This window comes from Manis javanica, chromosome 7 (genome assembly GCF_040802235.1).
Source record: "Manis javanica isolate MJ-LG chromosome 7, MJ_LKY, whole genome shotgun sequence".
NCBI classification, from domain to species: Eukaryota; Metazoa; Chordata; class Mammalia; order Pholidota; family Manidae; genus Manis; species Manis javanica.
Genome location: NC_133162.1, coordinates 71,220,019 through 71,234,500, shown reverse-complemented (window position 1 = coordinate 71,234,500; position 14,482 = coordinate 71,220,019). Strand labels below are relative to the sequence as shown.

Sequence of the window (14,482 nt, the reverse complement as noted above, 5' to 3'; positions counted from 1 at the left end):
CTTTCCTCTGTTGCTTACATATTTAAATTTTCTTTTTGATTTGTTTGTTTTTATTTTATTCCATGTTTTCCTATAAATTGCCTTACATTCTTCCTGGAATAATATTGGGCACAAAAAATGCATACAATTATTAGAAGCAGGAAGAAGAGAAGCATCAGCAAAATGAAGCAGACTGCCTGATATTGCAGTCAAATGAGCAGAGGGGGAATCCAGCCCTACCACGGTGTCCTGGCCAGTCTCACTGTCCTCTGGGCCAAAACCTAACTCTCAGCAAGCAGGCTGACTCTGCTTAACAGTCTGGTGTTCTGGAAAGAGCATGGACCTGAGTCAGCGTGACCCAGCTCTGTAGAGCAGCTTTGCCACTTTCTAATTGTGACCGTGGGCAAGTCATTTAGTCTCTGAGTCTCAGGTCTGCAATACATAAAACGGACATAGTAAGATCTACTTCAGAGGTTGTTATGAGGATTAAAGCAATGTAAAATGATTGGTTCCTACTATGTTCTTAAATAAAAGGCAGCGCCTGTCAATACTGGACTGATAGGGCTGCTAGTCTGTGTGGCCACCAGACTGTGTAATTATTAACCTGCTTGTATAGAGCTCTTATTATTTGTCAGATCTTGAGTTGAATGATCTGCATGTGTTCCCTCTTTTCATTTTGTCACTATAAGTCTGTGAGGTAGGTGCATTTATTATGATCTCAGATTTTCATGATGAGAGATGAGAGGGCTGAAGTTGAGAGGTTTCATAACGTAGCTAATGTGGTGACAGAGTCTGGGTTTGGACCGATGTCCACCAGAGTAGAATCTGTGCCAATAAATACATAGCTCTGCTGTCTCTCCATGGTGAGCCAGTAATCCAGCCATGAGTCTTCTCGCAGGTCCTGAGATCCTGCATCTCCAGGCCTGCGGTTCCTGTAGCTGGCAGGAGGTCCAGTCTACTAAAAGCTGCCAGCATGGCTGGTCTGCATGTGCCAGTGGACATACAGACATGCAGCTTCCCGAACACGTCTCTAGCCGCATGGAGGTAGTGGGATGCTGTGGCCACTTCACTATTATGGGGTGTGCTGCGTGAGGGATGATGGCACACAGCGGCACACCAAGTCCAGCCCTGAGCCACTCGGATGCATGTGTGAGTCATTATCTCAGCAACCAAGCCCCTTCATGCATGGCAGCATTCAGGCTCTTTGGTTCTGACCCATTCCTTGCCCATGTAATGGATATCATGATCTCACCACAACCATTTTAGTTTAGATTAGTTTTCCAGATTCAGTTAGTAGACTTATACATTTATTGATGCAACAAACATCCATCAATGGCCCAAGCTGTGCCGGCCCCTGTACTTGCTCAGGGGAAACCACAGAGAGTAGGACATAGCCGTTGTCCTGAAGGATCTACTCACTCATAGATAGCAAGGCTAGCAAAGATCATGGGAAGGTGAGGTTTGCAGGAGCAAGTCACTTGTCCCAGGACATGCAGCTGAGATCTGGTGCCTGCAAAGCCTGCTCTTGCACTGAGCCAGGCTGTTTCCAGCCAGTGGGAGGCCATGCTGTGCTGAGCCCATGATGTTGATAGTTCAGGGACTCTCTGGGCTGTCACAGTCCCTTTCCACGAGTCACAGCCCAGGCATGGTCACTGAGCTCAGCCTCAGCCCGTGGTCACAGCTGATCTGTAATACAGGTCCAGGGCAGAGACTGCTCAGCTGGCTACTTGGCAGTGAGCTTCTCCTGGCTCTAAGGAGCCACTGCTCTTAAACTGTGCAACCCAGAGGGCACAGAGCCATCACTGTGGGTGTTGTGGGTGGGATATATCACCATGGCTGAACTAGCCCCTCTCCCCAAATGGAGAAGCTTGGGTGTGAGGAGTCTAGGGGCTACCAGCTACCACCAGCTCACCACTCAGGCTCCTTGGTTCCAGAGGGAGTCCCTAGAACACCACAGCAAAGGAAACCTGCCATCCAGACACCCATGTGGGGATTCCAGGAGCAGTGGGGGTTTGCAAGCAGGAGAAAATCCAGAGTCCCTCTCATGCTCTCTCAGAGCACATGCCCTTGGCTGCCTGCTTCCCTGTCTTCCTCTCACCCTGTCCTCCTCACCCACCACTCTGCAGCCTTCTTGGCCACATTTTAGCTTTTCAGGCATGCTGAGCCCTTAATGCAGACAGTACTTTCAAACATGATCCCAGTCTCAGGAAGTTTCCTCTTCCCACTTGTTAAATGCCATCCCTGCCAACCACAGAGACTTTGGCAAGATCTTTCACCTCTCTGGGCCTCAATTTCCCTCTCTGTAAATATAGGAAAATGGAAATAACCATCTCAAGGAGTTGACATGAGAATAAAACACTATTTTATTTTGAACACAGCTGTTAGGATATCCCTTGCCACACAGAATGTGCTAGACCAGTGTGAACTCTTATGACTAACCATCCTTCATGTTTCTGCTTACCTTGTCGCCCCCTTAATGAGGTCTTCCCTAAGCCTCTGATCTGGGCCGCCCTCCCAACACACCAGTTCTTCGCATCTCTATTTTCAGTTCATTGTACTGATCCCAGCTTCTGTCCCCACACCGGTTGCTCTGATTGTTTCAGTGCCCGTGGATATGTCTCTAGACCACACTCTCAGCAATGTTTAACTTCACACAGTGCAGATGCTCCTCAAATAGATGCATGAATGAGTGCTGTAGTGAATCCTAATTGGAGAGACTTAGGATCTAGTACCTGAAGTTCAAATGAAAGCATTTTTGTCAAGTCTGCAGTCTGTTTTGTCCATTGCTGTATTTCCTGATGTTATCCTCAGAGCTTGCCTCAGAGCCTGTGTGAAGGGCTTTATGTGCTCTGCTATTGGACTGTAGCCACGGGCAGTGGTCCGGGGTGGGAGAGGACACTGAGGCTTGGAGGAGGGGAGTGACGAAACCCAGCCTGTAGTTTGGGACAAGCACTCCACCCGCAGAGTGGGGAGCAGGCTTGGGGGGAAGTTGTGGTCGGGAGTGGCTATGACAGCTTGGCATTGTCTGTGCACCAGCAAGGTGGGAGGGGGCCAGGCCCCATGGCTGTGTGGCGAGGCCAGCAGCTCTGGCTCATACAGATTGTATCTTGCAGGATCCTGGAGCTGCAGGACACTGGGGACCTGGATGTGCTCAAGCAGAAATGGTGGCCACACACGGGCCGCTGCGACCTCACCAGCCATTCCAGGGCCCAGGCCGACGGCAAATCCCTCAAGCTGCACAGCTTTGCCGGGGTCTTCTGCATCCTGGCCATTGGCCTCCTCCTCGCCTGCCTGGTGGCTGCCCTAGAGTTGTGGTGGAACAGCAACCGGTGCCACCAGGAAACTCCCAAAGAGGTCCGTGCCCTGGGTCCTGCTTCTTTCCACAGTCTAGAGACAGGAGAGTCACACTGGGCCACGCGGCGGGCAGTTTCCTTCCAGTTAGCATTTACCCGAGTCACCTGTCTGGAGACAATAGTGTTTTATATTGGGGGATGGTGTAAATGTTTTTTTTTATTTTAAAGCAAGAGAGCAAATGTAGGGGGTGTTTTCATACTTGAACAAAGCGCCAAGCCATGAGCCATGGCCACTAAAGTCCTGTATTTATCTGTAGAGCGGGTACAGCATGAGCAGCGCCAGAGAGCCCTTCCCCACCCTGTCCCACCCATGTGCCTCCACCCTGACCTGGAGAGACCACCTCTAGGGTAAGAGAGGAGATGCGTTCCTCCCTGCTGCTCTGGCTTCTGCCAGGCTGGGCCCTGCTCTCCCAGCTGCAAGTGGGATGGGCCCCTGCTCCTGCCCCTCCCATCTGCCCTTCCTCTCTCCCTCCTCCCGGTCAGGCCCAGCCTTGTGCAGCCTTGTCCAGCCCTCTGGTGCCCACCAGTTCGGGGAAGTTGCGGTTCTGTCCACACTCCTGGTTCTGGGTACGCTTCCCCTCCTGTGTGCCAGCCGTGAGCTAGTTCTGCCCTGGACATGTCCTTCCATTAGGGTTTTGCTCTTTTTTGAGCTCAGTTTTTTTATATGAAGGCTTCATCAAGGTCCCCTGGATCCAGTTCCTCTAAGGGAGGGTGGCAAGGAGTGTCATTTACAGATTGATGAGCCCCATGCACAGGTGTGGTGGCACAAGCCACTCCATCATAGGGCTGTCACTGTGAGCTATGTACACCTCAGCTACTTCTGCAACCACAGCTCCACTTACAGATTCTGTTGAGTCAAACAGGTGTAAATTTCAAACAAGAGACAGCTAAGTAACCAGCACCAAATTCAGAGGCATCACCATGGCTACCATATGGGTAGTTTGGAGTGCCGGGGCAGCGATGCCCCATACCCCAGTCCATCCTGGAGCCCCTGGCAGGGTTGGGGTGGGACAGACTCTCCACTCATACCAGCAGTGAGTTCTCTGTCATCACACTTAGTTTTTGCTGGAAGGATCTTGCCATTTGAGCCAGAATGTTGCAAATATCCTGGGGACACCCATCTTCCTCTCCTGCCTGGCAGATAACCACATGCAAGGGGATGCTGGGCCTGGGGCTCCAACAGCCTTCGTGTTTTCCTATTGCCCCTGAGCCACAGAGGGAAGGAAGGAAGAGATTTGAGGAAAGCCTGCTGAGAGCAACAGTTAATGGTCCTGTCCTGGGCTTCTGTGAAGAAGTCATTGGGAGGGACAGTGAATTATTCTGAGTGGTTTGGAGGAAAGAAGGCCACAAGTATCTCACTTCTCCTGGTTCCTATTCCCTATGTGATGAGGGCCAAACTGTAATGATGTGGCTGAGTTCCAGCCTGCAACTCCTGTCAACTCCCCTTCCATGTCACGGCTGGGGCACCTGTCACCTGCTTCTTGCCACCCAGGCCTGTGTGCCCACAAGCACCAGTGTACAGCCAGGGAGGGTGGCTCTAGAGCTGCCTCTCTAGGACCAGGGAGGACCAGATCATGCTGCACCCACTCTCCATGTTGTTTGCTTTTAGTTGTGTTTTTTTTCTTTCTTTCTTTCTGAGGCTGCAGCCTGGTTTCATCTGTGCAGAGGCCCTTGGGTCAGGGGAGCAGGCGAGGCTGTCCAGGTGGATGAGCCCTGGAGGCAGAGCGGGGGCCCAGGGGACACAGGCTCAGCCCTCCAAAAGGTCCTTTGTGAGCCAGGTACAGGGATCAACTACCCTTCCCCTGCGCTGGAGGCCCTTGCCGACTGCCAGTCGTTATGTCCTCACATCCCCTAGTTTACTGTTTAGTGACAGCCCAGAATGAATGATCACTCTTTCTGTGTGTGTGAGAGAGACAGACACAGAGACAGAAATCACTGGAGAGGCACAGAAAGCAGAGTTCAAAGAGAGAAACACAGGAAAGATCAAGGGATGGCCTATCTGCAAGGAACAGCTCTCTTCTTGCCAGTAAAGCGTCCTGTCTTCTTTTCTGGCTTCTGCATAAGCCCAGGATCTCATGCCCAAGACCTCATGAGATACATGGGTCCTGCTTAGAAAACATGGGACTTTCTGCCCCTGCTGCTGACCTGCTTCCAGATAGGAGTGAGGACCAATGACAAGGCAGTTTGGGAAACATAGTAACTGCTTTTTCTCAAGCCTCTTCTGCTATTGCTAAAAAAGGGTTGCATGGTAACAGCAGGAAATATTCCATCTTCTTCCTGTTTTTATGGGTTTCTAATTCTCAGATGAAATATCTTCCTCCCTCTCCTTCGTTTTATAAGTATGCCTATCGGGCACAGCCCGTGTCCCCAGGGAGCTTACCTCCTCTTGGGCAGCTGGGGCAGAGAGCTTGGCCAAGCAGTCTGTCCTGCTGATCAGGGCCATCCTGAAGTGAGCAATCCCTATAACAGACGTGCCAGGAGTGGGGGGTCACGGAGGGTAGGGCTACTGGTCAGTGACGAGCACTTGTTGCTTAGTGTTGTTAGAACTGAGTGTTGAAGGATTGGCACAAATCCTAGGCCTGAGGATGATTGGAAGCTGCTTTGGGGCAGGGTGAGCAGCTTAGGTAAATGAAGTCATCACACCTCCCCGAGCTCTTCGGGGCTGGAGAGTCAGCATCAGCGAGGAGACGTGAGTGAAGGAGGCTGGAGTAGCAAGCAGAGACTTGCTCTGAAGGACTTAGACACCCAGCCACGGGGTTTGGCCCTCATTGCACAGGGAATGGGAACCAGGAAAAGGGGTGAAACAACTGGGTTTTAGAAGCATATCATTAAAACCTTCCACAAATAATGATGGCATTTAATCCGGAACTACTCTGTACCACTGGTTGCCCATGTTTTATGGAGCAGCATTCGTAATTAGGTTAGAGTGCTGGTTAATCTTGGAATGCTTCATCTGGGGGCACTGTCCATATTTCTTCAGAGTCAGAAAGCTGTCTTGGGGTGGAGTCTTAGTCGTGTTTAATGGCTGTGCTGAGATGTTTTCAGAGTTTAGACACCTAGTTGAGGAAGAGTAGTAATATGCGTTCCATCCCTTAATATTCATGTGGGCTTGAGCTCATATTTTTTCTAAGGAATCAGACGATTACGTAGCCACCCAGTGCAGGTGAGCACACCAGCTCTGGGGAGGCAGTAAAGAGCCACCCTCTGGATTTATGGGGCAAGTGGAGTCGTTGCTCTGAGAATAAAATATTCATGAAATAAAGATGAGAACTACACAAATGGGAGACGACACGAGAAGTGAGGGATGCGTCACCATGTTGCTTCCTGCCAGGCCTGCCCTCCCTCACTCCCGGCTCCCACTGCAGATGGGCTGACAGAGGCCAGGGCGGCCCAGCAGAGGCAGGGATTGGCAGCCAGCTGCTCTGTTCTGGCCTTTGCATGCATGTCCCTGCAACACGCTCCTGCCTCCTGCTCTCTGTCGAACATTTGCTGCTGGGACTCTCCCTGTGGCTCTACTCCCTCCCTGCCTCCACTCCTCTGAGGCTTCTCTGACTCTGCACCTGGTTGCCCTTCATTTATGTCAGCCCCTCAGTGTTACCTGAGGGTCAACGGAAGCTGTTCAAAGTGCCTTAAACAGCATCTGCCGCATGGGACGTGCTTAGTGAATGGTGGCCAGGAAGCTACTGGTATAGGCAGTAGGGATGTGGGGAAGACAAGTCACATCTTAGAACATCTTCTCTCTCCCAGAAAAATTACATGTTATCTTCTTACTCTCCTGATTCTCTTCAGTGGCATTTGAGGAAGGCATCCTTATCCCTGGAGAATTGAGACTCAGAAGGAGCAGAGGCAGAACTGGGGTACAAATGAAGGCCACCAAGCCTTCCATGGAGTGTGTAGAGGAGCAGGGTTTCCCATGTAGCACTTTCCAGAGCATTTGGGGAATACAAGGCATAACTGAGAGTTCCCTGAGCGAGGATCCTGGCTCCTAGCTAGGCATTTACATCTTCTGAGCCCCACTTGCTCTCTTGCCTTGCTGAAAAGTGAGCTAAGCCTGGTCCAATTGTCCTGCTGCTATTAGACCGCTTAGAGTGAGGGTAAGGAGAGTGAGTGTGCGTTTCAGCCCTTGGCCCTGTCTTCTGGAAGATGCTCAACATTTACCATACACCAGTGTATATCTCAAATCCAGCTCAGACACAACTCCCCTCTGAAAACTCCCCTGTTCCACCTCTCCAGGCCACTCCTACTGGATGCGAGTTGCTGCTAACGGTTTACCCACCTGCCTCTGCTCCAAGAGTGCTGGTGCTTCCTTGCGTCTGCATTCCCACGACTTTGCCCAATCTCTGCAACGTATACCCTTTCATTAGGGGGGATGCGTATAAGTGAGGTATTGAGCACCTTCAGTGTGCCAGGGACCAAAATAAATGCTTTACTAAGAGCATCAGCTCATGCGGTAGTAGGAGCTCAAAAGTGTCTATTGAATGAATGAACCAATCTGGGCTCCTACAAAGAAAATGTTATAAATGTTAAATTGTTGTGTAATCATTACAGCTGTATCGATGACTTTGAATTCTGGCTTTATATCAGAGGTGATTAATCCTGGAGCTTTTTAGAAATACAGAAGCTTGGGCTTCCTTCCCCAAAGGATTGTTTTACATAGACTGGACAACTGTAATTTCTAAAATGTATTTGTGCTTCTGATATCCTTCCAAAGGTGAAAACCACTGTCTATGCTATCCTTCCAAGGGGAAAGTGGGGACATACAGCCTGGCATAGTGAAAAGAGACCAGGTTTTGGAGCCAGTTAGATTCAGACTCTATTTCTGGTGCTTCACTTACCATGGAATTGGGTAACCTTGAGCAGCTCTCTACACTCCTACCCTCAGTTTACCCCCAAGCACTTCGGCTGCTACCACCTATGATGGGAGGTGTAGCTCCCTCCTACAAAATCTGTGACTGAGCCCTCCAGAACCCTTTCCCACGATGCTCTGAAAAATTGCCCATCATCTCCTGAGACTACTTCATTGACTTAACTTTCAGCTTCTTTGCTCTCACCCAACTGTTACTCTCCGAGCTCCATCCAGCCCAGCCCTTTGGGGTTGAGTAAGTCATTGCAGCAGCACTTAGGAAGATCATGTTGATGGCATTTCTCCTGTCCATGGGGTCTCATTTACCTTACCACCTGGTGGTCTCTGTGGTAACAGGAAAAACACCTCTACAACCATCCCAGTCAAGTGGGAAGTCCCTGATCCAATTTTGGTCCTGCTCAACTTAAAGTAAGAAGCATTGGACACCAAAGTCAGTTCTAAAGAGTCCCATGTGTAACCAGCTGTTAGATAGATGATAGTTTAGTTAATCACCATTTTCCAGTACACTGTGTTATTTCCACATTGGTGAACAGTGGCTTAATTACAGAACTTTATCTCTCTGTAAGACAATACCTGGGAGAGGGCCCCCAGTAACCTCTGTTGGTGTATCTGTCATCATGTTTAATGTGAGATGAGAAACGCAGAGCTGGAATTCAGCCGGTTTCATGGATAAATGCAGTCAATGAATTTTATGTCATATTCAGGGATGTTTGACTAGGTCAGTTACCTACAGTAAATTAATGAAGACAGCAGCAAGTTTCCATTCGGTTGAACACCAAAACCTTGAGATAATGAGGATGTAAACTGATGTAGTTCACATAAAAAAGTCCATTATTTGAATTTGCATAACATAATAGAATGTCCCATTTTGTCTAAAATATAGATAATTATTCAAATCACTCCTGCCTCTCTCCTTGAGCAGGCAGATTATTCCTGCCTCCCCTTTCATTGGCCAGAGGCCACCAGACATGACTTAGTGTGCACCTAACGCACAGCCCCCATTGGGCCAGGAAGAGAGTGTGTCCAGGATTTCCAAATAGGGTGGTTTTCTCCAGTTCTGTGAACTTCAGCTCTGGTTCCCTAGAGAGTGGTGGGAGCAGGCAACTGAGAGAGCATATGAGACTCAGAAATGGGCTGCATGTGTTTTCCAGAGAGCACAGGGAATATTTGCCTTAGTTCTCATTTTCCTGTCCCTTTAAACAACCAATACAGGAAGCTCATGATGACACCCTGTCCTTCCAGTGTTGGTTTTGCCTTGGAGCTATCAGCAGTAATACCAATTGAATAGATTGAGGTCCCATTGGCGCAGAGAGGGTGAATTTCTTGACTGCTGTGTGGGGTGGGAAGTTTTCCCTGAAAAATTCATTCAATAGGTATGGATATTTTCTCTGTCTTCACATGGAGAGGTTACACGCTAATGAATAACTTCAATCACAAGTTGATATTCACTGCACAGCTTCAGAGTCCTTCTTGGAATGGCTTCATTTGTCCTTAATTTGAAGCATGAAAAAAAACAGAGATTTAAGAAACTACTGATTCAAGCTTTTTCCTCCCAAAATACTGACTCCAGGGTAATTGGATCATCTCCACACCCACAGCCTGGGCTGATCTTTATTCTGGATGCTTTGATATTGGCTGATCAACTCCTCACAGCTGTGATCAGTATGCTAGGTCAGTGCGCGTGCCCTGGCACATTAATAATCCTACTCCCCCACCCCCATACCTCCTTACCCAGTGCTTCACTGGTGAAGGCTTTCATCTCAGAGACCTCCTTTGATCACATTTTCTTCAGAGGGTTCTGGTTGGTTGGTCCCCCCCGAAATTCTTATGCTTCATTTCCCTGGCATTATGTAGAGGGACCTCCTTTCACTTTGCCCCAACTCCCAACTCTCTGCCTCCCTGTGGCCTTCTTGGACAGGAAGCTCTCCCTTCTCTATCTCTAAACACCAGCAAAGTGGGGAGCATCCTCTGAAGTCTTGTCCTGGCCCAGTGTTTGAAAGACTTGAGAAAAAGAGTTTCTCTTCTAACTGATGGAATAGGAGGGAACACACTGGGACCAAACACTTGCCTCCATCTCCAAATTAGTCTGCTTGTGAACTGTACTTCTTTACATCCCCAGAAGGATCCTTAAAGCCCTACAAAGAAAAGAGAAAGGAGGAAAAGGGGAGATTTTGTAACTAACCAATTCTTCCAGTGATCCCAGGACCGCTGGTCATTAGTTTTCCTCTGATGGAAGCTGAAGGCTCTGCTGGTGGGTTGTCCAGCCTTTGCCAACCTTTGCAGGCTGCAAAGAGAAGGGAATGTTATATTATTAAGCCCCAAATGTGTCTAAACTCTCTCCACATATTTCCAGCTTCCAGACTCTCTGATACCTGTCTTGTGCTCTTCATACATTTTGAAATGAGAATAGTCTCTAGATATTTGCCAACACAGCCATACCACTGTCTTTGGCTAATGGAGATAAAGAGCTGTATCAGAGGTTTATCAGGAGCACATAGCAACCATGAGAAGGCTGGGGAAGCAGGTTGGGTGATGGGCAGGAGTCAAGGCTTATTCAGAGGGCTGGGAGGCAAGATCAGGAGGATAGTGTCATTTGTGGAAGTCCTACTGCTGAAATGGATGAGCATAAGCCATTCTCTCTCTTTATCTTTTTGGTTAGGTTTCATACTCAATCTTACCACTTGACTTGGGTCATGGTCCTGCCTTTGGCTGCATATGGAGAGGGTACCTGCCAAACTGATAATCTAATGGGGAAGAAGTAGTTCCCCAAACCAAATAAACTGTGGTCTTCTTGGGAAGGGAGAACTGATGCTCCCTCCGACATGCTGGTGCTGTAGGTGGCTGTGCAACAGCCAGTGACTAGTGCAGCAGTGAAGAAAACCTATTACAAACAGTTTCATGTGCAATAATAATGACAAAGCTGGTAAATGAAGCACAGAGAGAAGGGCGAGGTTATATGGAGTTGACTTGACCATGCTGTAAGGTAATGAAGAAGAGAACTTGAATTTGGCTTGTTAAACTTTTTACAGTCTGTTGAAGGAGTCCGTGAAAGACACTGAATACATCATATTTAGTCAGGCTAAGTCAAGACCTGGTACTCTCCAGCCATTTCCCCCAGTTTCACCAATGAAACTTGCCTTCAACTATTGTATGGGTGCCATCATTAGATGGCCTGTAGTGTGGAGCTGGCATTTCTCTTGGGGTTTGATATCAGGGAAGTGCAGGCAGTAAGCGTGACCTTGCCTGGCACATTAGCCCTCATGTCACCTGAAAATAGGACTGCAACTTCTAGCACCCCATTGAGGAGCCAGCGTGGCTCCTCCAGGTTCTCCTGGTCTTATGCCCCATCTCACATGGCACAACCCAGGAAGTCGAGTATATTATTTTTGTTTTTAAGAGGTTTCAAGCAGTTTTGGCTTCCTTGATTTATTCTGACATTGTACACAAAGCATCAAGTCATTTGAAAGGAATGGTACGTGTTTCTGTTTTTTTTCTTTCTTAAGCAAATAAACAAATGAAGAAACAAAACAATTTCCTTGATGCCATTCACCATATGGAGAAAGAGTCAGGTGTGAGGGTCACACATCTCAGCAGCCTCAAGCCCTCATGATACCCCAAAAGTCAGCTGACCCCTGGAATGTTCCTTTCCTCATTGTCCCCACCCCTCATCCTCATCCAGGAACCAGGACCCTGAGCATTACAGACAGAGACTTGCCCCATCCCCTGACACTTCTGGAGATTTTGCACCTGGGGGCTGGGTGGGGGGTACCTTGGAGTGAGGCAGGACTTCCTGCTCCAAGAACTGCTCCAGGCTTCCAGTGCTGCTTCTGCCACTCTCTGGGGTTGTGACTCCAAGAGGTCACTGACCTTCCTGAACCCGAGCCTCCTTTTGTGTAAGGGGAATGATCATTAAGGCTTTTGAGCCTTGTAAACTCTAAATGCATGGGCCACTGTAGTGGCTTAAGGACCATTCCCTTTTATTCCCATGGGACTCCTTCCTCTCCTCTGTGTCTCTCAGTTCTTCAAAGTATCTTCCCCCAAGGGTGTGAGAGCAATTCTAAGCAAATTTGCAGGGGAGTATGTGCTGCCAAAGCCCGCTTGCTGGGTCTTCGCCACCTCAGGGCAGTGTCCTAGGCTGCTGGTCCCCCGGGTAACGGAGGGCTGACCATATAGTTGAGGGGAGATGGGAAAAAAGGAGGGCATGCTAACCTCTGTCCAGCAGGCTGAACAGGTCTGGGGGCTCCAGGCTCCCAGAGTTTGTAGAAGGCCAGCCTTGGCTCATGTTGGGCTTGACCTTGGCCTCATCTTCCTGTGCTTTCCCTCCAGGACAAGGAGGTGAATTTGGAGCAGGTCCATCGACGCATGAATAGCCTAATGGATGAAGACATTGCTCACAAGCAGATTTCCCCAGCATCCATTGAGCTCTCGGCCCTGGAGATGGGGGGCCTGGCTCCCAGCCAGGCCTTGGAGCCAACGCGGGAGTATCAGAACACCCAGCTCTCAGTCAGTACCTTTCTGCCGGAGCAAAGTGGCCATGGGACCAGCCGGACACTCTCCTCAGGGCCCAGCAGCAGCCTGCCACTACCGCTCAGCAGCTCGGCCACCATGCCCGCCATGCAGTGCAAACACAGGTCGCCCAATGGGGGGCTGTTCCGCCAGAGCCCAGTGAAGACCCCCATCCCCATGTCCTTCCAGCCTGTGCCTGGAGGCGTCCTCCCAGAGGCCTTGGACACCTCCCACGGCACCTCCATCTGACCGCGCCGCCTGCCTTCCCGCCCACCCATCCACCCACCCGACCAGCAGAGCTTTTTAATACAAGAAAACAACAACACAAACCACACACACATGCACACACACACACACACACACACACACACACACACACACAGACTCTTTCATTTTTCTTGTACATACATGTAAATAATGACAGAATGGAGTGGGGTTAAAAGTGTATTTTGAATATTCCCAATTTTCGAAGTCAGTAAAAAAAACACAAAAACTGTATGAATGACTTTGTAAATTTTGTTCTATATGAATAAAAAGGCAAATTACTTGTGATCATTCTGAAGTGCCAAAGAAGCCCCCTGGTCCTGGGCCTTCCTGAGGGCAGGAGGAGTGACCAGATGCGGAGCCCCTAGTGCTGCTCGCTGCCATCTCCCACAGTTTCTGCCACTTACCTGCCACGTTCCTCTGCAGCTGGCCTTTGTTCTTTTAGTTCCCTGGGCCAGAGAGACTGGAGCCAGCACCGACCCGCCCCTGGGTCATTGTGCTGTAGGGTGATCGGCGGCTCCTGGCATCTTGGGACTTAGGATGCTCCCAGGACGCAGGACAGTCCTGTTGGCCGTCCAGCTGCATGTCACGGTGTCCTGTGGCCCAGGAGAAGCACCCCTATGAGGTGACCATATCTGAGGCTTTGATGCCAACACGGCCTGGGGTCATCCTGCTGGCCTTGTTTTTTACTTTCTTTCCCTAATTAGAAGAATCAACAGGTGACAGTATTGGAGGAGGGTAGGCCCCGTCATTGCCTCAGGAGGCTGGGCAAAGGTGGGCTTAGCCTTGTCTGTCGGGGCAGGGCAGGGAGCCGAGAGGTGTGCTGTGCGGACCAGGTGAGGTGGTGGGACAAATGGCCAGGTAGAGGGACAGTCCAGTGAAAGGAGGAGTGGAGGGTGGTGCCCTAGGTCATCCGACTAGGGCTGTAGGTGATGGGGAATGGGAAAGAGGGACAGTGTCCATTCGGGTGGGAAGGTGCCCTGGCTCTTAGAGAAGCCGTGGCATAACTGTGTATGATGTGAAAACAAGTAATTCCCCTCCCTGGGGGAAGTAGCTCCGAAGTGGAGGGATGTCTTTGGGTCTTAAACCCAAAGGTTAAGACAGGGCCAGGACCCAGCCCAGTCCTCCTGGCTCCCCACTTTGCTGCCTCCTCCAGACCAGAAGCCCTCAAGCGGTGGTGCACAGGGGCCTCGCTCAGGAGAGTACCGTACAGTTCCTGGAGTTCCCAGGCCTCTCCCGAGCCGGTGAGCCTGCTGGGCAGCTCCGTTTCTCAAAGCTAGGTAACCCAGTAGCCCCTTCCCATTGCCCTTCCTGCGGCAATGGAACTACAGAAGCAGAGAAAGAGCCACTAGGAGCACAGTGATTCGCACAGTGATTCAAATAATCCGAGCTGCATCGCCTCAGCTCTTCTGAAGCCCAAGGCAGTTCTGCTCCTAACCTGCTGGGGTGAAGAGTCCGGCCCACACCTGGGCCGAGGGGCGCCGCTCCATCCCCCAGCAGTAATCAGGGAAGTGGG

The 14,482-nt window shown here is 50.0% G+C and overlaps 1 protein-coding gene across 6 annotated transcripts in view; it reads left to right on the top strand.

The window, feature by feature from the left end:
- The window catches only part of GRID1 (glutamate ionotropic receptor delta type subunit 1), a 699,381-nt gene extending 685,740 nt beyond the window's left edge, over positions 1–13,641 (top strand). For 2 of the 6 annotated variants that reach the window (XM_073241118.1, XM_037003097.2), the window contains 2 exons: positions 3,093–3,333; positions 12,523–13,641. In XM_073241118.1, the coding sequence (XP_073097219.1) occupies positions 3,093–3,333; positions 12,523–12,951 (670 nt within the window). In that variant the 3' untranslated portion in view covers positions 12,952–13,641. Of the gene's footprint in view, positions 1–3,092; positions 3,334–3,589; positions 3,700–12,522 lie in introns of those variants that run through there. The other 4 variants (XM_037003096.2, XM_037003098.2, XM_073241120.1 and 1 more) reach the window with 4 other exon arrangements.
- The last annotated feature ends 841 nt before the right edge of the window (positions 13,642–14,482 follow it).